Source organism: Esox lucius, chromosome 7 (genome assembly GCF_011004845.1).
Source record: "Esox lucius isolate fEsoLuc1 chromosome 7, fEsoLuc1.pri, whole genome shotgun sequence".
NCBI lineage: Eukaryota > Metazoa > Chordata > Actinopteri > Esociformes > Esocidae > Esox > Esox lucius.
Window position 1 is genome coordinate 3,696,873 of NC_047575.1, and position 22,669 is coordinate 3,719,541.

The 22,669-nt window shown below is 40.3% G+C and overlaps 1 protein-coding gene across 4 annotated transcripts in view; it reads right to left on the minus strand.

Moving 5' to 3' along the window:
- c2cd2l (c2cd2 like) overlaps positions 1-13,196 on the minus strand; it is a 35,069-nt gene extending 21,873 nt beyond the window's left edge. For all 4 annotated transcript variants that reach the window (XM_010870448.4, XM_010870444.4, XM_010870446.4 and 1 more), the window contains exons 1-2: positions 12,896-13,196; positions 12,061-12,502 (exon numbers count right to left, since the gene is read on the minus strand). In XM_010870448.4, coding sequence (XP_010868750.2) covers positions 12,061-12,435 — 375 coding nt within the window. In that variant the 5' untranslated portion in view covers positions 12,436-12,502; positions 12,896-13,196. The remainder of the gene's footprint in view (positions 1-12,060; positions 12,503-12,895) is intronic.
- Positions 13,197-22,669: the final 9,473 nt, after the last annotated feature.

Sequence of the window (22,669 nt, forward strand, 5' to 3'; positions counted from 1 at the left end):
AAATTCCACAGGTTTGTAGGTAGCTAATATGCTCTGAACGGCTTCTGGGTGACCAGAAAGGGTTTACCTACTGCCAAAACACAGGAAAGGAAGCAATAACTCCCCACCATCCAAAAAACATGTCTCAGCAAATCATCCCTACCCGTCGGGAGGATGGAGTCGGAGGTTCAGCCAAGGAACAGTGCTGATTTGCAGAGAAAATGTGAAACGTTGCTCTCTGAAAGATTTAGCCATTTGGAATAAAAAAAGAATAGGCACAGGCAATTGAGAAGAGACTAAACCCGGTATGCAGCAGGTCAAAAACCAAGCATTTCAATGGGTATTTGGGTGTATAAATCAAGTATTATAGTCCCCAGACAAACCAAACAATACTATCTATTTTTAGATGAAGAAAGTAAAAACTATGGAAACTAGCAAGCCAAAACTGTACCTAGGATCAAGCAATAACACCAGATATTTTTAGTACAACAAATTCATAGCCACACAGGGTGAACTGTAGCAAATAATCTTCATAATTGTAGAGCTGCCACCCACCCATCAACACAAACAGCCAGACAAGAGTGTCGAGTAACTTACTCGGTTGAGCAGTGTGCTTACAATGCTTGGGTTGTGGGTTCTGTACCAACTGGGGGGCCATTATGGAAAATAATACTCAATTAGTACCTGTAAGTTTCTGGTCCTCAATATAAACAGACAGACAGGTGTTCTTTTCATGTCCTCATTATGCGTGCTTTGATGCTCATCACTGATGACATCGCCCTACCATGCATTCTCTACGACACTGCCAAGCCAGCGTGTTCTGGAAAGCGTTGTTTTGAGTCGTTGTTACTATCCTGAATGGCTTCACGATTCTTTACTTAAAATCGTAAAAATAAACACTCCACAAAACAAAGGAGCCCTGCGGTAACAATTCCTCCGCACACACGCCTCTGGCTGAGAAGCTGAGTCATCGCAAACATAAAGCTGTAGCACATCTCTCACTGTCTCATGAAAGGACTTCCAAAACCCTGTCCCAAAGTGAAGGCAACAAAGCTGTTGTGACACACACATAAACAACTCCATCAGAAAAAAGAGCTGTCCCGGAGTTAGGGTGTGCATGTATTTTACTTTTATATGAACTTATATTTTAGTCATTGGGCGGATCTTCTTATTCAGTTAGTGCAATTATCTTAAGATAGTTAGGCTGGATTTTCTCATCTTTGTCAAGTGTGCCAATCATTCTGTGGGCAACTGTATGTATGTAAACTTTGCTTACATTTTGTGTATTCTTTCTGTCCCAATTTGCCTACCACTACCAGCACCATTACAGTAAAATGATATGTATGTGCAAATGTGCTTAGCGAACTAAGGTGATTCTTATTGGCTCTAATACTGTAACCCTAAACAGAAAAAAAAAACTCCATCAGACAGACAACCTGCCTTCTGGACCCCATACACTCCACCTACAGACCATATCTGGAGACCTTCCATGGAAATGGAAATGGAAGGCCTATTATTCACTCCCCTCAACTCATTCTGGTCTCTTGTAACTTCATTATGGCTAGAGTCACTCTCCTCAAGCTCCCCCTAAAAAACAACAGATAAGTATCCTTTTTCTGAGCAGGCTGTATAATTACCAACTATTAATATACAGCAGAAAATCTTCAGAAAAACATCTGAAACCAAACTTCTTCATCCTTACCCATTCAACTTAGTTTTACGTAGGTAAGAAGAAGGTAGTCTAGCAGTTAGAGCAGCTGACTGAAATCCCATAGCTGGCAAACTGGATTATTTTTTTGTTCTACTAGCACTGACTTTTGCTGATAGCTACTGAGGTAAATATACTGACTATGATTATGACAAAGAAAGATTGTCCCGCCTAGCTTTTCTTAAGATGAACGCATTAACTAAATGAATAAAATTGCTAATGTAAAGGGGGTTATTGGGTACTTGTATTTCCAACTTAAGCAGTGTCAAAGAGCTCAGTGTGATCAAAGAGCTCACATAGGATTACACATTGGTGGCAGGTAGCCTTGTAGAAGCACATGACCTGGAACTGAAGGTTGCTAGATCTTAACCCATAGCCGATGATAAATAAAACCTTAATTGCTCCTAGTGCGCAAATATGGAGAGGTACGGGTTTAAAAGCAGAAATCAGTTTTCAGTTGGGCTTGTGCGCAACTGCTGACTAAAATAATTTAATCCTTTAATCCTTAATTACACCGCAATACTGTATGCTTAATCGCATGTGTTTGTGTATGCGCGTGTGCATGTGAGCACGCCTTTAGAGGACGTCCTTCTGTTGACATCCACGTCACATGTAACCAGCTGTGCAGAGCCTTATGTTCAATCCCTGGATTACCCAGAGAGGGAGGGATGGGAAAGCTTCTTAGACAGACCCACAGATCATCACCAATGGACCGGAAGTGGATGCGTGTAGTGTGGGAACACTTAACACAGCTGCCTGCAACACATATCCAAGCAACCTACACCTACTACACACTCTCTCTCTCGGTCAGGCGAGGACGTCCTAACTGTTTGGATAAGATGATTAAACAGCTGATCAGCACGAATCAAGACGAATACGTACATACACAAAAACACATGTCCATATAACAAGGTGATTTACATTTTAATCTGTAAAAAATCTTTACGTAACAGATTTTATTTGTGTATTTATCTTAAGTTAATTTTCCCACTCTTAAGTTAATTTTCCCCAGTATGCAGTCTGTCTTTCAACAAGAAGACCCCCGGTTCTAATCTGATTAAAATGGTGCTGCATAACTTTGTTTGAAGAACAGATTAACAGGAAGTCAGTATCCTTGTCTAGCATCTTCTGGAGAGTGGGGGTCCAAGGAGGACAGCAGTGTCGGCCATACCCAACTGCATGTGTGTGCCCATGGCAAACCCTGTGTTTGAACTTGGAATTAATCTGTCACACTGAAACAGACACTTCGATGTCAGACCAGACACTCCGGGTGCTGCACATTCCCTTAGGTCTGTCTGGAGAGAAAACTGTCTCACCTTCTTCTCCTTCGTCAACAAAACACACACACACACACACACACTCCGAAATGTACTTTTTGGCTCACCTGCCAAGGGGACTGGTTTTTAAAACAATCCACCAGCCAAGCATATTTTTTTAGCAGCCAAAATAATAAATTGCCTTTTTGTGTCACGTATACATTAATTTCAGTACATTTCATTAAGATAATAAGGTATTATGTTGAATACAAACTTTGTATTTCCGATGACAAATTTGTTTTTTCTGCTTTTATCAGAATACTGGCCACACACAGAAAAACTCATCACTCAGCATCATACAATCAACATCGTACTGTAGCCAGGCTCTTGAAACGCCTTTATCTTCAAAAATGTTTTTTATGTATTGCAATAACGTCAACCCTTTACACCAGTATCTCTTACTTGTCAACTTTCTTAACATTATTTGACAATGCTTACTTAACATAATTCCCTAATAACCTAAGCACCCCCCTCAATTAACCACTCTAAAACTGTTCATGAACCGCCTCCCAGATTTATAACACAAACCCTGTCCAAAGCTAAGGAGCAAAAATAAAGTAACAATAACATAAAAAATTATAAAATGTATATTAGAAAGGTTCTCTACATTAACTTATTAAACTCTAACCATTTCTCAATGTGCTCCACCTTGTAATATTCTTTACCTTATATAATGTATTATTTAAATAGTAATTTGTTTAATTCATATTTTAGTTTTCCTTAGAAATTTTACACAATACACACATTGCAGACTTTTATGTTGAAGGCAAAATATGAAAATTGGAAGTGGAATCAGGAACAAGAGAACAGAGCGCATCACTCCAATTCTTAAATATTTGCACTGGCTTCCAGTCAGTTACAGAATAGATTTGAAAGTGGTGCCTTTAGTCTATGAATCACTGAATGGTTTAGGCCCACATTTCTGATTCTCATGTTTGAAGAATATAAACCGAGCAGGGCTCTTATAAACCGAGCAGTGATCCATGATCTTGCATGAGCTAGTGGAGTCCCAGAGTCCAAACTAAACACGGCGAAGCTGCGTTTAGCAGTTATGCTACCCACAACTAGAATAAACTACCAGAAGATCTTAGATGTGCCCCAAACATATACATTTTAAATCCAGGTAAAAAAAAAACTTATCTTTTTACGTGCCTATGACTGAGTGCTTAAACTTAACCACACTGTTTAACCTTACAGCTTTTATAACTTCCTCATGGAATACTACCATTTCTATTTTCTTATTAAATTTTCTTTGTAAAGCACATTGAATTGCTTCTATGTACGGACTGCTATATAAACTTGCTGGCTAATATCTGTGCACACGCACACGCACACACACCGGTCCCTGGCCTTCTCACCTTCTCAACCTTTTAGACTACAAAATGTGCCTTATTTTACATAATTTTTGTACATAACGTTTCAGTTTACAGTGGTATGTACCAACATGTGAACCAAGTAGATTCTGGGCTTGATAGGAGGGATCAGGGCATCTTATCAGCATCCAGGTGTCTTTTCATACACAAGGTTGGATGTATAAAGTTTATTTAGTTACATGAAGCTGAATAATAACAGTAGGCTACTTCTACTTGTTGTTTTCCTGCTCTTTTTCCACATTAATCGCCTTTGACTCTATTGCAAGCAGAAGCCTGAAGGCCCAGTCATGTGAAGTTAAACGCATCCGACTCCCAAGAGAATTTACAGGTCTCTCTGACACTATCTGTCAGTGCATCCTTGTCATGGGCCCCGCATACTTTGTCTCCCTGGCTTCAAGGGAATCATTCTATCCTGGCTTCAAGGGAATCATTCTATCTATGGCTGAGGCAAGGGCAACGATGGCTCCAGTCTCCAGTCTCCAGTGGGGACTTAACGATCAATGTCATTTCTTTCCTGCAATGTGAGCTCAAAGTTTGCCCGATGCAGAAACATAACCGTGACAGTGGGCGGATCAGAGTGTAAACGTGAGCCGCAAATGCCATGGTCACCACAGTATCTGTTACCGGCAAACACGCTTGGCAGGTGCTTGTGTGTGAGGATCGGAGAGAGTGACAATGGTGACTTGGCTATGGAGCACTAATAATTCTGTGGCAGAAAACCACACCAAAACCCCCCCAGGTGGTTTTTCAGGTCAGGTGTAGTTGTGGATGAGAGGCATAAGGTGAGTGAACAAGCGAGGAGGAACTGGAGCAGAAGTCTCAGACCTAGACTGACATGTATCACTTTGTGCCAAACATATCAGGTTTAATATGAATCATTCAAATTTAGGAATTTAAAAATAGAATACAATAACTTATAAAATGCAGGTGGCCAGTAACCAAAAGTAACCAACTGGTTCTAAACTTCTTGCAAATAAGGTGAAAAAAGGGTTTACAAAAAGGGACTTCCTCATTAAGATGGATTATTGAGTAAATGCACATCTTTTCTGAGTAATACTTCCAGGTATGTGTTCATACTTTGCTCATTGGGTAAAACCTAAAGGTAGTTGCATTTACATAGTTGTATATAGATCAATGGTGCGTTCTAACTACCTCTATGGCTAAGTTTGACTAGATAAATCAAAGCTTTTAATACTGGCTGGCTACAATTGCTTGTCTGTCTCAGGCAATCACAACTCATCTGGTTGAGTTGGTATACGTTTGGTATACGTTTAACAATCAAATAATATTGACTCAATAATATGGGGTCCGACAATATCACTAGCGATTGGATTGTCTCTAACCAGACAGCGGCAAAACCAGCAATGAATTAAAAAAAGAAAACTACTTTACCTCCATGTTTTCTGGGTCTGACCCAAACCATTGGTTTTTGTTACCAATCAGAATGTTTAGAAGAGTAATTGTGTTGAATAAACGACTGTGGGTGTGGCTATTGGCTACAGCAATTACTTCAAGTTGTCAGGTAAGTGGAAACTGCGTTGCACAAAAGAAATACTTTTAGTCTTATTCTATGTTGCCACATAGATTGCACCAAAGTTTAAAAGAGGAAGTTGCAACTGTACTAGATTTGGCAGTTGACCCGAGTTCAAATTCAACACCATGCGGGTAAACAGCTTTTTTCTGTACTTTCCTCTCCTGGCATAGTTTACTTACAGACTGACTTTGGAATTTAAGGAACAAATGACGTAACCATGCTGTAACCATGCTGAATGCCCTGACAACTGGGTAGCTAAATCTGGATTGCTGAACAGGCAGCAGCATTTAATTAACCAGAGATAAAAACGGCGTGAAAAGCATTTAACTCAACACTCCTGCTTTTCTCTGTCGCAAAATTGGTGCCTCATTGATTAGACCGAGATTTGAGTTTCTGTGCTAATTATGCTGAAGAAATAAAGCAGTTTGCTATAAAGTGACCCCTTCTAGAAGAATGCTGCTGACACATGCCTCAACGCTTTTCTTGCATTTCATCTCTTTATTAAGATGTTACTGTTATCTTAGCACAATGCACTGTTACTACTGTTGCTACTATCTAGCAGACAAGAGTGTTCAGGAGCATCATTACCGGGATTCAAGGAGTCAAGAAAAAACATCCATCAATGATTTAGGGAGTTGAAAAAAAAAAACTTTCATCCCCAGGCCATCAGACAAAAAACAAACTGCCGATCCGACATGCAATTTGATCGAAACCTTAGAGCCCATTTCACCCAAGATCACCCTCCAGCTCACTTAAAAAATCTAATGAACATGATATGAAAGATATAAAGCAACCAGTGTTCTCAAGTTCACACACCATTCATGGACACACAGCTTTTCTTTGTTCACACAATTATCATCATACCCACACATGTGGGAGTCTTACTTATTCAAACGTCTTGAAGGCAGATCTGGCCTGAAGGCAAACATTAATATGAATGGTTGACAGAGTCAAGGGTGGAGTTTTCAAAAAAGCAGAATGCTCTGAGAGGACATTTAACCACGCAGTGCTTGACCCTTACCAAAACCCTAAACATAACTCCTACCCTTACCTAAACCCTAACTCAATCATCTTCAATGTAAACTTCAACTGAATGATTTCAGAGAACGGGATGAAGCTCTGCCCTCTCCACTGAGTTAAACAATTGTATTCATTTTTGCCTCCAGACCTGATCTGCCTCTAACACCTGTTTGAATAAGTAAAACTGCAATGTGTGTGCATGTGTTTATAATGAAAATTAAAATCTGAACAAAAACTGTTTCCTTTAATTTTGACAAGATTCCCAGTAACTCCAGATGAGAAGCATTCCCCCAGTATGATGCTGCCACACCATTCTTTACTCTAATGACGGTGTGCGTTGAGGCATTAGCAGTGTTAGGTTTACACCACACATAGAGCTTTCTGCCCAAAACTCAAAGCGCTATCTGACCACAAAACCTTTTCCCACATCGCAGCTGGTTCACCCTTATGCTTTCAGTTGCTACTTTTTGAGTTACTGCTTTTTTCTTTTGCTAGTTCAAAACAGACCAGTTTAACATAGAGGTATTCATATGATTGATTTGTGCACTATTACTCCACTCCCAGTCATGGAACTCTGTAGATCCTTCCATGTGATTGTTAGCATCTCTGTGGCTCTTGACAATGCATGAGTGGTGTGATGCAGCTTTTCCTGATTACTAATCAACTGTGCACATTGGGATATCCAAACATTTTCATTATTTTGTAAACGTATTGTAATGTATTCATTTGTATTACTTTTACCTCTTATTTGGTCTTAATTTTTCTTCAGATTCACAGCCTTACCATTGTTCAACAGTGGGTGTTTTAATCCAGAAAACATGGATTATGCCAAGTGTATGGTAATTGCGTCCATGTTAGGACAATTTCTTTCAGTGTAAATTGTGAGATACCATATTCCAGCTTTGAAGCTTTGTGTCCATTCCCTGTGCCTCTCCCTGTTACAATATATAAAGTGTCTATACACATTGATGAGCCAAAACATTATGACCACCACAGGTGAATGGAATAACGTCAATCATCTCCTAACAAAGGCACATGCCAAGGTTGATTGGGGTGATTTGATGATAAGCAAACAATTACTCCTTGTTTTCAACGTGTTGGAGAGCAATGGAGGCTATCCCGCATATTAGGCAGTTGATCATAATGTTTTGGCTCATCAGTGTATACAGAACCAGTCAGAAGTTTGCACACACCCACTCACTCAAGGGTATTTCCTTAGTTTTTAAGTACTTTACACATTGCAGAATAATAGTGAAGACTTAAAAACTACAGCATAACACATATGGAATCAGGTAGTAACCAACAATGTGATAAACAGATCAGAAAACATTTCATATTGTAGATTATTAGCTTATTAGCTTCATGAGGTAGTCTTAAATGGTGTGCCTTCTTTAAAGTTGGTTATTTCATTATTTTCATTCTTTCCTTCCCAATATTAACTGTTTAAAGGAGACTGCGTTAATCAGTCCTTCATGGGTGAATTGCTGCAAAGAAACTACTACTGAAGGACACCAATAAGAAGAGACCTGCTTGAACCAAGAAACACGAGAAACTAACAATAGACAGGTGGAATTATGTCCTTTAGTCTGACAAGATCTTTTGTTCCATCTCTGTTGTCGTTATGAGACACAGAGTGGGTGAGTGGATAATCACCACGTGTGGTTTCCAATGTGAAGCAAGGAGGAGGAAGTGTGATGGTGTGGGGGCACTTTGCTGGTGACACTGTCTTTATTTAGAATTAAATGCACACTCAACCAGCATGGCTACCACAGCATTATTCAGTGATACATCATCCTATCTGTTTGACCAAGAAGAGTGATAATGCTGCATAGGATGTCACCATTGCCACAAGTCAGTTTGAGACATTTCTGTCGCACTAGACCAGTCCCAGTCAACTGTAGGCTACGTGCTATCATTTTGAAGCGAAGGTGTCTAGGAGCAACAATAGCCCAGCCACGAAGTAGTAGACCCCACAAACACACAGAGGGCCCCGCAAGTGCTGAAGCATATAAGGTGTGAAACATCCCAGCCTCGACAACAGCCCAGCCACAACAACAGCCTAGCCACAAAGTGGTAGACCACACAAACTCACAGAGAGAGGCAGAGTGCTGAAGCACGTAAGGTATAAAAAATGCCTATCATCAGTTGCATTACTCATTACATAGTTCCAAACTGTCCAACAAGCTCATATAGGTGTGATGGTCGGGTGTCCGGATGCTTTTGGCCATACAGTGTACATAGTTTATATAAAAAGGCAAGCCACGCCCCACACAGCGCACAGCTGCCTCCTATCAGGACCTTGTCAAGATAGGTAAGTAAGAGCTCCCAAGGAGCAGCTAAAGGCCGAAGCTATAACTGAAGCTACTGTGAAAGCAGACAATGCTGTGAGAGAAGTACAGGAATTGGAGGGATAGGAGAAGCTTCAAATGACATGGCAACCTCAAGCCATGCTGCCCTTATCGCTGCTCAGCCCCAGCAATGCAGGAGCCAAGGGAGGAGAAGAAGACCAGGAAATGAAGGAAAAATAGGCTGCTGGAGGTACAAACATGTGACCATCCTTTCCCCCTTCTATTTATGTTCAGAAAACGCCCACCAGTGCCCTAAACACCTGCAAAGTGTCCATTCCTTATGTCCTACGCTGTTACTATATATAAATAAAAATCTAAACATTATAGTAGGTATAGTTATTAAGTTGTCTACTAGACCATCCTGCACCAGGTTACTGAATTCAATCTGGCTAACATGGCCAACTTTTTTGTCTTCAAATAGTAAAAAAAAAAGCAGCCTCCACAAGAAACACTAGAAATATTTTTCAGTGTTCTGCTACCACTGTAATACGGCCCGCTATTTTACTTAATCAAGAAGGGAGGATGCAAGCAGCAGGGTTGGGTAGGTTACTTTTAAAATGTAATCCATTACAGTTACAAGTTACCTGTCCACATTTAAAATCATTAACGTAACTTTTTAATTACTCAAACTCAGTAACGTAATCTGATTACTTTTAAGAGGCATTAGAAAACGCGTTTGCAATCGTGAACAACCGCACACAAATACGTTTTACTCGCGCGAACGTGACCTGCGATTATTAGGGCTTCCGATGGATTTTCAATACGTAAATGAAAGAAATAAACTGTGACTATACAACTGCACTCTTAGCCTAAATTCAAAGTCCTCAGCAGCCAATGCTAACCAATGAACGCAATTGTCTGAGATGCAAAGCAGGCAGAATTACATGGCCTACCTGTATGGAGTTGAGTTGGCTACATCAAATGCAATCATCCTTTGGCTGAATGATTCCCAACACACCTTTTGTCCTCAAATATCCGTGATAAATTCCATATAATGTTTTATCTTGAAGGCAGCGTCGTGTTACAGCTATATAACAAATATTAGCCTAATCTTCTAAACAATTCCTGTCTGAGTTGTTCGGTGCAACTCTTCCTGTCATTGTGTGCATTTGACAAATCAACCTTGGAACCTTGGAAAACGTGTCGCCTATCATTATTCTAAAAAAATGCGTTCATAGTAGATAACTAAATCTAATTGTATATGGGTAGGCTAATATAATCGTAGATATACTGTACTCGGTTTATACCAGCCACCCAACCAACCAATAATCTAACTAGCGCTTCATCGGTCACTAATCTGCGCTTGCATGGTGATCACACACAACTGAGTCGTGCAATTATTATTTTCAGTAAGTTTGTTTTGTGTTGGTGGAGTTCACACAGAATAGCTGAATATGCAGAGCTACAGTATCTTGAGAAAATTTCATGTAATTGTCCCCTCCAAAGCTGAGATAAGATTTTCGCCCTTGATCTGCTATATGTGCCATCGACCAACACAAATTTGGAAGTGCGATGTTAGGGTTTTCCTTTCATTCGTGTAAAGACAGGAATACTGAACTTTCCACCAAATTGTTACCAATCCAATCATCAGAGATTTTCAAAACACTTTTCAGACCTGAGCTGAAGGACGTTTCCTGTAAATGCTGCCAGTGTCTTTCTGGACTGAACAGGTTTGATGCATTTTGACACACCAGGCTTTGTACAGCACCAGCATTCAGTAAATAGTGGGTAAAAATAAGTGGTGGATGGTGACAGAGTACAAAGGAGTGTCCTGTTTCACTCAAGAGAGTTGCAGTCCACCTTGGTGGTGTCCAGTTTGACCCCCATCAAACTCTGATGCGCATACATTTTGTCTCATCCATGCATACACTCAGCCACAAATATACAAATCTGTCTGGTCGTCTGTAGGGGATTCAGTTGCTATACTCAGTGGCCACAGGATTGTAGTCAGAGCAGTGGGATTTGGTCTAGACAATTCAAAAAGTAGAGTTTGCAGAATGAAAGAGGAAATTGTACAGGAGGACGGTGACCCCGTCCAACACAGGACTAACTAGCGCAGGGGATAGACTCTGTGTCGGACTGGCAGCGTGACAGGGAAACCGAAGGGCTTTCTAGGCTTGGATGTTATACTGACATCAGTTGCGCATTAGCCAGTAATGAAGAAGATGGAGAAAATATGCTTGATAGTCATTTCAGGTCTGAATTAGACTGGATACATTTATCAATGAGAGCAGCTTCCCATTTCAGCGATTTCTTGGATACCACTCAAAATTACCTCTGTGTTGCCATACAGGTGAATAGGCGATATTATATCATTCTAAATATATGATAACAGTTATATAATAAAGAACACATGTTTTGCTGCCAAATGGCACCAGGATTGGCTCCCACCCACAGAAATCACGTCTCAATGGTTTCTGCACACATGCAAAATGATACAATACACAAGAATCTGTCTTTCTCTCTCGCCTGCTTATCCTGACACTCCAACACCCACACACACTTCCAGCAATGTGTAGCCTGCTACCTACCTGGATGGAACAGCACACATGCACTCACAGACACATGCACATTACGGCAGCGTATTTACAGAATTCAACATTGCAACAACTATTGTGGCTTGGCAGTTGTTCTCAAAACAAGCAATCTGTAACAGACTAATTACATTGACGCTTGGTTCTTTTAACATGATGTCAAATTAATAACTCATGCTTGCCATGGAACAGCCTGAAGCCCGAAAGGAAAAAAAAATACATAGAGCGGCCAAAACTGCCTAACGTACCCCTTGTCTGTAGGCTTGTTCATTGAGCGCTTTGACCCATGCTCTCTGCCAGTGTTCCCGGAAAGACTTGAAGGAGAACAGTGATGTGAGCAGACCCTTTACACCCGCTTCAGAAGCAGCTCCTCTTCCATCCCGGCCGAAACAAAGCTTCAGCAGGCTGCCCCACACTCCTCCAGCCAAGATCTGGTGGGAGGGGCGGAGAGAGGGGAGTTGCCTGAATGTGGCTCCCGGGCTCTGGGTGAGTGACTTTGGGCTCCGGGATCGTAGCACTGTCAGAGAGTACTGGATCAGCCAGGCCAACACAATTAGTAAGGAGGCTAGGAAGAGACCAACCAAGCACAGCCAGCTTATGTACTGGAGCATCTCCATCATCATGCAGACCTTCTAGGGTTTCTCATATCAGCAGACTGGAGGATTAACTGTGGGTCTTCTTGTTGTATACCTTTAGGTGTGGAGGGGTAAGAGAACACTCTGTCAAAATGCAAGCAACATAACAGTATAATGCTTGGGAATAATGTATTTAATATTCGAGATAGCTTTTACGTCAAACTGGTCATTTGAAATTAACTCGAATAGCTGGCCTTGACAGGAATCACAAGATAAATTTGGAACGCATGAAAACTGTAGACTACCCGCATGTGCATTTTTCAAGCACACCGCGTCGTCTATGTGTCAAAATGTTGCCATAATTAGAAACACAACATGCATTACGTAGCTCTACCGTAGAATAACAGTGTTCAGACAAACGTTGCTATTTTGTTGATTTTAATTGCACTGTATGTACCCTAGAGCGTATGCATTTCCTGTGAATTTTTTAAACGCTAAATTTGTTTACCTTTTATTTCTCGAAAGATCTGATCTCACCGGGCCACCATTTAAGTCAGCGGAGGCATCGACAGCAAGAAATCGGAAACATGTAGCCGGCTACATGTCGATCGCCAGTAACCGCTACATTGTGTCTGTCTTCTGAATATGCTTCTATAGTCATAGTCAGCAGTTGTGCAGTTTCCGGATCGACGTACAATTTACATGTATATATTCAATAATTTTCATTATCGGATATCACCTCAACTGCATTATAGCATGCATGCACCCTCCCACCTCCGATCCTGTACACTACAAAGTCAGCAATGGCTATTGCGCAGGAACTAAGGAACTGTCAAACCGTAGCACAAACAGCGAGTGAACGACCCACACATTTAAAGAGCCACGCAGAGCATTTCATTTTTTAGGAGGTCCTCCGGGCGAGCAGGCGTCCCTTTTGAGGGCGGCTGGACTGCGATGGACAGTGGTCGTATATTGTATAGCCGTATATATACTTTAAAAAATATCTAGTGTTGTTCCCATGTTTAATAAGCCTGAAATTAAAGATCCCATAAATGTTCAATAAACTCAAAAAGATCATTTCTGTCTAACGAAATCTATAGATTAGAGATGAGGGAATAGTCAATTCATTTGTATAGATTAATGTTGATATATGAATAGGTAACTCAGTAAATTCCTCTGTTTTTGTATCATATATATATACATACATTTGTATTAACTATAATAATAATTACTGCTATTATTTAAATACACACATTTATACCTACATAAACTGAGAACTGCCCTGGGTCAATATGTTTACATTAAGAATATATACAGCTCTGGAAAAAATTAAGACACCACTGCAAATGTATCAGTTTCTCTGGTTTTTCGATTCATAGGTATGTGTTTGAGTAAAATGAACAGTTCTGTTTTATTCTATGAACTACTGACAACATTACTCCAAAATTCCAAATAACAATATTGTCATTTAGAGTATTCATTTGTAGAAAATAACAAATGGTCAAAAGAACTTAAAAAGATGCATTGTTTTCAGACCTCAAATAAAAACAAAGAAAACAAATTCATATTCATTTTTCAACAACATAATACTAATGTTTTAACTAAGAAGAGTTCAGAAATCAATATTTGGTTTCAGAAATCAAGAGTTCAGAAATCAATATTCTGACATGATTTATCTTTGTCTCATTCTTTTACATCACAATAACCTGGCATTTTAAGGGGGATGTGTAGACTTTTTATAGTCACTGTACATTTAAAATGTTTCAGATCAGGGTGCAATACACTGTTTTACTAGTCCTGGCAGCCCCAGTCAGATGCATTAACATGAGGTAATGAGGAGAGATGATAGCCTACTGACAAGACTAATTGCATATGACATGAAACGTTTTCTGCCAAGTGGAAGGACTGGAACATTCTATGCCATGAATCCATGACTACTGAATGTGCACATTTTATAGGATTTAGAAATAGGCTCCCGAAACGTTAGAACGTTGTAATAAAATAATGCAGAGATAATTGTATGCCAGAGTCTGAAATGGAAACACAACCTTGTAATAAAAAAAAAACAAAGCTTCAGAGGGGAGCTTGTACTGTTTCTCCAGGGCAACAGCAGGTGGCGTTACAGTCTAACGATAAAGCATTTAAGACAAAATCCCAACATGGTCTGAATCTGTCTGAATAAAACAAGAGTCCTGGGGCGTTTCCTGACAAGGGACGTTTCTTGACTGTTAGGGAACGTGGGTACACACCTTGCTTCCTATACCCAATGAAGTATCTTTGTAAATGTCATTGAGTAGGCAACATGATTATGCAAAATAGAGCCCAAGTCTCTTCCTTGACTGCAGCTGACAATCTTTTCCAGATGATCTTTTCTATTCCAGCAGCATGGTGCCAAAATTGCATGTTTCAGAGTGAGAGTTAATTGTATTACACATTATATAGTAGATCACACATAAATCACCAAGACAAATTGCTTGTTTCAGAGTGAGAGTTAATTGTTTTACACATTATATAGCAGATCACTCATAAATCACCCACACAACTCATTAATTGAAGTTGTTTAGAAAAACTTTGGCCATTCATTTAAAATTATAAATTGCACACATTCAAAATACTGTGGAGTAAAATGTTTTTCCAAAATGATCTGTTTTATTCTTCAACAAGGTAATTCCAATCGAATAATGCATTTTAAAAAATGCCATCAAATCTCTTTGTTCCAAATACCTCTGCCCTCCACATCCATACATATCCTTACCATTTAAGCAGTCTATAGATAAAGTTTCATAGGAAATTAGTTTCCCAACATGGTTTCCAAAATCAAGTATCTTAACATTTGTCGCATAAATCCTATCCTAGTCTGTAGACCTATATCTGAGCAGTCTATGAAATGTATCTTGAGGCTCAATAAAGGCTCTAATAGGAGACCTGAACATGATGCGTGATGAAGGATTGAATTAAAACCATTATTAGACTGGGATGTGTTTCACAAATGCCATATAATCCATATAATCAAACCAATATAATAATGATAAAAAATATATCGAAAGGAGCCAGTTGAGGTGGTTCGGGCATCTGGTAAGGATGCCCCCAGGATGTCTCCCTAGGGAGGTGTTCCAGGCACGTCCAGCTGGGAGGAGACCTCGGGGTAGGCCCAGGACTAGGTGGAGAGATTATATTTCGACACTGGCCTGGGAACGCCTCGGGATCCCCCAGTCAGAGCTGGCAAATGTGGCTCGGGAAAGGGAAGTTTGGGGTCCCCTGCTGGTGCTGCTGCCCCCGCAACCCGCTACCGTATAAGCGGATGAAGAAAAAAAAAATATAATATAGGTCTCTGGACTTTGTTTTGTTTTGTTGCCAGAAATACTTGCAGTTAGAAACAACGCCAGGTAAATTAAACCCAAAAAATATGTCATTTTGTCCATAGACTGGACAAAGGACACCAATGTAACATTTTGAAATGTGGATGAACTATCTCTTTAAGTGTGTTACAGGTGTTAAAAAGTAACACCTGCAGGTGTTAAAAAGTAATTCACAAAAACATTAATCTTTCTTAATGAGAAAGGAGGCTCACTATTATTCAGATATTCATATGAAGAGTAAAGTAATTGTGGTGTTCAAACACCACTAAATGGATGGCAAAACAAGATCTTGTTCAATCAATGAAGCTTTCCAGACAAATGTGTCACAAGAAAGGCTTTCTGGAAGCCTCATTCACACAATGTGCGCTGATGGCACCTGGTGGTTGAGAAAAATAATAGTAGACAAATTATTATCACTGCATATTTCACTATTTCACAATCATCAACCTCAAGGCTACACGACAGTTCCATCACTCGAAATGGCCTACTATTATAATAACTATAGCACATGATGGTTGTTATCTTAAAATATATTTTTACACAAGCCTGTTCACGTATTTATCTGTGTATTATTATTATTATAGTTTGTGCAGAACAATCATTAATGTCAACCAAGTCATTGGGGAATACTGTCATTATTTCTGCACCCACTTTTTTCCTTTTTCTAATGTATATTCTTACACTCAATCACACGATCTCACTCACAAAAAAAATATATAGACAAACAAACACAATAAGTGTCAGGTCCTGGCTATTCCTATCCATATTTGTGCTGCCATTATCAGGAACTGGCAGAGGAGAGGCCTCTAGGCATCTTAACTGTTTTTTGTTTTCCCCAAATGTAGGCAGTTGCAAATTGTTGCCTCAATTTGGGGATCTTATTTTGTTCAGCCTGTTGCTGAACTCGGTGTGGATTATTGTTTGTATGTATGCTTCATGCATTTGTTGGTTGGTACTGCTATGGTTTTTTATTTCTGTTTTGCAGAATCAAATGAAATGGATTTGAACCACCACTGTGCGTCTGTGTCCTGCCTCCTGCCCTGTGTCAATAAGTATGTAGTGTCGTCCCTTGCTTTTATTTCTGGGAGATGTGAAGGTCCACTCTCCAGGAAAATCACAAAACAACCGCTATGTGGGTGGTGCACCTGTTTCATGTGAGACTGTAACAATGTGTGCAGTTGGGAATCCAGTGCATTTGTCTGTCACTCAACAACCTCCCCAGACCTGGAAAGCACCACATGTTCTTGGTCTAGTCATTGTGCTATTTGTTCAGCACAGATCCTGTTTCTGGGTGACATACAAACATACCTTGTATGTTGTGGATTTTGACCAGATGCACAACTGTGCCTCTCTTAGATTGTCTCGATATCACAGTTGGCATCTTACCCGTCATTGGCTGGCCTCTTCACTAGCCACACGTCAGGTCACATATTGGGGAGGATTGGAGGATTTAATATATGTCACTAGAGTGCTTCAGCCCGTAGCACACAGCAGTTTTATCATGTGTTACAATAAAAAAAAAGAAGGTAACCCACATGCCTCAGCATCCGAAGACCCCAGAGCACGAGCCAAAACCGCCACCGGACAACAAAAACCTGGTGAAAAAATGTTTCCTGTTCAGGCACACTCAAAAGTTTGCATACCCTCTGAGAATTTGTAATATATGTACCATTTATAAAGAAAACATGAGTGAGCAGGCAAAACATATTTTATTTCTTATGGGATTCACATTCAACTGTGGGTAATAACAAAATGGCACAACATGGCAACAAAGATTATTTTTTTTACTGACCCCTTTTCAAAAGTCTGCATATCCTTAGTTCTTCATACTTTGTACTGCCCCCTTTAGCATCAATGACAGCTTGCAGTCTTCTGTAATAGTTGTCTATGGCCCGAATTCCTGCAGGTGGTATAGCTGCCTATTTGTCTTGGTATAGCTGGACATGCAAAGACTTTGGTCGGTTGCATGAACCGCACGTTTAAGATCTCCCAAGAATGGCAAAGATATTAAGGTCAGGAGACTGTGATGGCCACTCCAGAACCTTCACCATTTTCTGCTGTAACCACTGGAGGGTCAACTTGGCCTTGTGCTTAGGGTCATTGTTGTGCTGGTAAGTCGAAGAGTGGCTTTGGTGCAGATTAATGGAAATTGTCTTCCAGTATTTTCTGATGGCAAGATGAATGCAGCATGTCATTACTTTTCACAAGATACCCCGTGCCTTTAGAGCTCACACACTCCCAAAACATCAGTGAGCCACCACCATGCTTCACAATGGGGATGGTATTCTGTTCACTATAGGCCTTGTTGACCCCTCTCCAAACATAGCACTTATGGTTGTGACCATAAAGCTCTATTTTAGTCTTGTCACTCCAAATCACAGTGTGCCAGAAGCTGTGAGGCGTGTCAAGGTGTTGTCGGGCATATTGTAACCAAGCTGTTTTATGGCAATGGCACAGTAAATGCTTCTTTCTGGCAACTCGACCATGCAGCTCTTTTTTGTTCAAGTAACGTCATATTGTGCTCCTTGAAACAACCACACCGTCTTTATCCAGAGCAGCCTGTATTTCTCCTGAGGTTACCTGTGGGTTTTTCTTTGTATCCTGAACCATTCTTCTGGCAGTTTTGGCTGAAGTCTTTCTTGGTCTACCTGACCTTGGCTTGGTTATCAAGAGATCCCTGAATTTTCCACTTAAGTGACTGAGCAGTACTGACTGGCATTTCCCCATAGCTCAGTATCTAGCCTGCTCACTGCATCCATGTGAGAGCTAACAAACTGATTGACTATTTAAACACAGACATTAATTGCAATTTAAAAAGCCACTGATGTGGGAAATTCACCTTTAATTGCCATTTTCACCTGTGTGTGTCACCTTGTGTCTGTAACAAGGCCAACATTCAAGGGTATGTAAACCTTTGATCAGGGCCATTTGGGTGATTTCTGTTATCAATGTGATTTAAAAAGGAGCCAAACTACTATGTAATAATAAATTGATTCATATGATCACTATCCTTCAATAAAAGAGAGTTTTTTTGCATGATCAGTCATATTTTCAAAATCTATCAAACTTATGAGTACAACTGTACATACAAATAGGGTTTGTGGTCTAAATGTTTTACATTTTACTCTCTTTACTCAGATATCAAAAGTTAATTGATTAAGAGATTCTTAAAACATCTTAGCTTTTGAAATATTGTTCCTTATTTTGTTTTCAGTAGCTTGGGAGACTTAATTTTCTACTATACTGGGGGTATTTCAGAAAGCAAGGTTAACATTTCAAACTCAGAGTTGACGTTTTCAGAATAGGTGGTTCAAATTAGTTCAGTCATCTCTGAGTTAAGTTAACCCTGAGTAAAGCAAGTGCACGAGGAGATAAAAAGCCCTCATTGATGGAATGCAGATAACGTAATTCATCATGGCAACAGGAGAAAAAGGTCTCAGAAAAAAAAGCAATGCAGCACCCAAAAAACATGAGCTAGTGTAGCAGAAAATGGCTGACCGAGAAAATGAGTATTAATTGAAAAAATAGAAAAGTAACATCTCGAGTCTAATTAAACATATATATAATGTGCGTGTGTGTGTGTGTGTATAATATTAAGTTCTGAGTTTTCAAATGCACTGAATAACACAGTGTCATTCTGAATAATGATATTCATGTGACATAGCACACATCTATGTAGAAAGAATTAAGAAATACATAAAGCCAAAATATAGCAATAATAAACATAAAACTATAAGCAATTTTAGAGAGTAGGATGGGAAATATGAACAATATAGGTAGAAGTATTGAATATTATAAATATAATATGAGTGTAATATGCCTATGAATGGTACATACAAAATATTGTTCTAATGTACATTAAATGTACATAGAAAGATATCAGAGCATTTGGAATGTTCATGTTTGATCATTAGCAGTGGTCTGAATAGACCATAGCCCTGGTGGCTGTAGTCCTTGATGTTCTGTGGATTCCTAAGGCATACTGTGTGGTAGATGCCTTGCATGGAGGGAAGATGGCAGCTGATGACGCGCTCCGCAGACTTCACCACCCACTGGATGGACTTGCGATCGGAGCAGCTGCCGTACCAGCAGTAATGCTGCCTGATAGAAAGCTCTCAATGGTGCACCTGTAGAAGTTGGTGAGAGTTTTTACAGACATGCCAAACGTCTTGAGTGTCCTCAGGAAGTATAGTTGCTTTTGGGCTGTTCTCACTGCTGGGTTCGCTTGCCTGGACCAAGTGAGGTCATCTGTTTATGCAGGTGCAAACCAACAGGTACAAAACGTACTTGGCAGCAACTGAAGATGAAATAAAAAATATACATCAAACAGGAAAAGTACAATATCAGTACAAGCGATTGTAATGCGGTTTAGCCTCCCCTACCAAATTAAACAACTTTCAGTGGCATTTTCACTTAGGGGGGTACTCACTTTCGTTGCCAGTGGTTTAGACATGAATGGCTGTGTGTTGTGTTATTTTGAGGGGACAGCAAATGTACACTGTTATACAAGATGCTCACTCACTACTTTACATTGAAACAAAGTGTCATTTCTTCAGTGTTGTCACATGAAAAGATATAATCAAATATTTGCAAAAATGTGAGGGTGTACTCACTTTTGTGAGAAAATAAGTACAATTCTCAAAAAAAGCACAATTCTTTGTTGGCCTACCTGCACATTAATGCTGTGGAAAGACTTTCTATTCACATAATCTCCTTCATTTACTGAAGGAGCTGTGATAGGAGTATGAGTGTCATCTATGCAGCCAATCACACCTGGAAACCCTAAAATATTAACTGATTAGTGCTTAAAGTCTCAAAGCTTCATACTAAATAAACTGATTACTGCTTAGACTGATACCTGCAATTCTGTGGATTTCTTTTTTGATGAGTCTTGAGGGTCTGTGACTTGGGAACACTACAAAAGTGTATATAAAACATTGCAGTGCAGGAGTCGCATCTCTAACAGCCAGACAGAGACGGTTGTCTTTGACGCTCAGCGTCACCAATGTTATACAGAAAACTGCAACACAAAGAATTTGTTCTGAACTGATAGCATGTCCACCATGTATCATAGGAACAACATGAGGGCTGAGAATATTGTTTAGATAAATGATCGATTGTGCAAAATAACGGTAATGCTCAAACAGATAGTCATTAGGGAATGATAAAACATCTAAGCGGGGTCTGATCACTCTTTCCCGATGGAGATTTCTGCTGAGTATTTGTGCTTCAACTGGCTCTTCGAGAAAAAGGCACGCCCTGTCTGACACATTCAGATGGCAGGTTAAAGATTTGGACAAACTCAGGGTTAGTTGGATAAAACCTGCTAGTGAGCAGGTTAGCTTCAAAGAGTATGTTGCCATAGTAACTGACTCAGAGAAATGCTGAACTGGCTCTTTGAAACTGTAAACCCAGAGTTTCCATCAACTCTGAGTCAACTAGGCTATCACTAAACCTGCTTTCTGAAGTACCCCCTATGTTAAGGTGACCAGATTTCTGAAATGAAAACCGGGGACATTTCCAGTTTGGTGGTCAATGGGCTGGTTTAGCAGACACAGATTAAGCCTAGTCTAGGACCAAAAACATCAAGTTCAAAAGAAAACAACAGGCACACTGTGAAGGCACATTGTGAAGACAGATAAAACAACTAGGCTATATTACCACTTCACTCTTCTACACTCTCCTCGCTTCACACCTTTTACTCCCTTCTTCTTCCACTCCAATCTTGAATAATAAACAATACACAATGAAAAAATATATTTTGGTTAACAGATTCCCATTGCTTGATTAATTTTTATATTTTACATCAAAACCATTGTGTGGAATAATTAATTGCCAGGGACTGTAATCAAATCTCGACCTTTCCTAATCTACACTGAACAAAATTATAAACGCAACACTTTTGTTTTTGCCCCCATTTATCATGAGCTGAACTCAAAGATCTAAGACTTTCTCTGTGCACACATAAGGCCTATTTCTCTTAAATATTGCTCACAATTCTGTACTGTTTCACTGTATTGGGGGAGTCCGGGGGGATCCGTGGGGGTACGAAAACCAGTCAGTATCTGGTGTGACCACCATTTTCCTCAGCAGTGCAACACATCTCCTTCGCATAGAGTTGATCAGGTTGTTGATTGTGGCCTGTGGAATGTTGGTCCACTCCTCTTCAATGGCTGTGTGAAGTTGCTGGATATTGGCAGGACCTGGAACACGCTGTCGTACACGCCGATCCAGAGCATCCCAGACATGCTCAGTGGGTGACATGTCCGGTGAGTATGCTGGCCATGCAAGAACTGGGATGTTTTCAGCTTCCAGGAATTGTGTGCAGATCCTTGCAACATGGGGCCGTGCATTATCATGCTGCAACATGAGGTGATGGTCGTGGACGAATGGCACAACAATGGGCCTCAGGATCTTGTCACAGTATCTCTGTGCATTCAAAATGACATCAATAAAATGCACCTGTGTTCGTTGTCAATAACACACGCCTGCCCATACCATACCATAACCCCACCGCCACCATGGGCCACTCGATCTACAGCGTAGACATCAGCAAACCGCTCACCCACACGATGCCATAAACATTGTCTGCCATCTGCTCTGTACAGTGAAAACCGGGATTCATCTGTGAAGAGAACACCTCTACAAAGTGAGACACTATTGAATGTGAGCATTTGCCCACTCAAGTCGGTTACAACGACGAACTGCAGTCAGGTCGAGACCCTGATGAGGACGATGAGCATGCAGATGAGCTTCTCTGAGATGGTTTCTGACAGTTTGTGCAGAAATTCTTTGGTTATGCAAACCGATTGTTGCAGCAGCTGTCCGGGTGGCTGGTCTCAGACGATCTTGGAGGTGAAGATGCTGGATGTGGAGGTCCTGGGCTGGTGTGGTTACATGTGGTCTGCGGATATGAGGCCAGT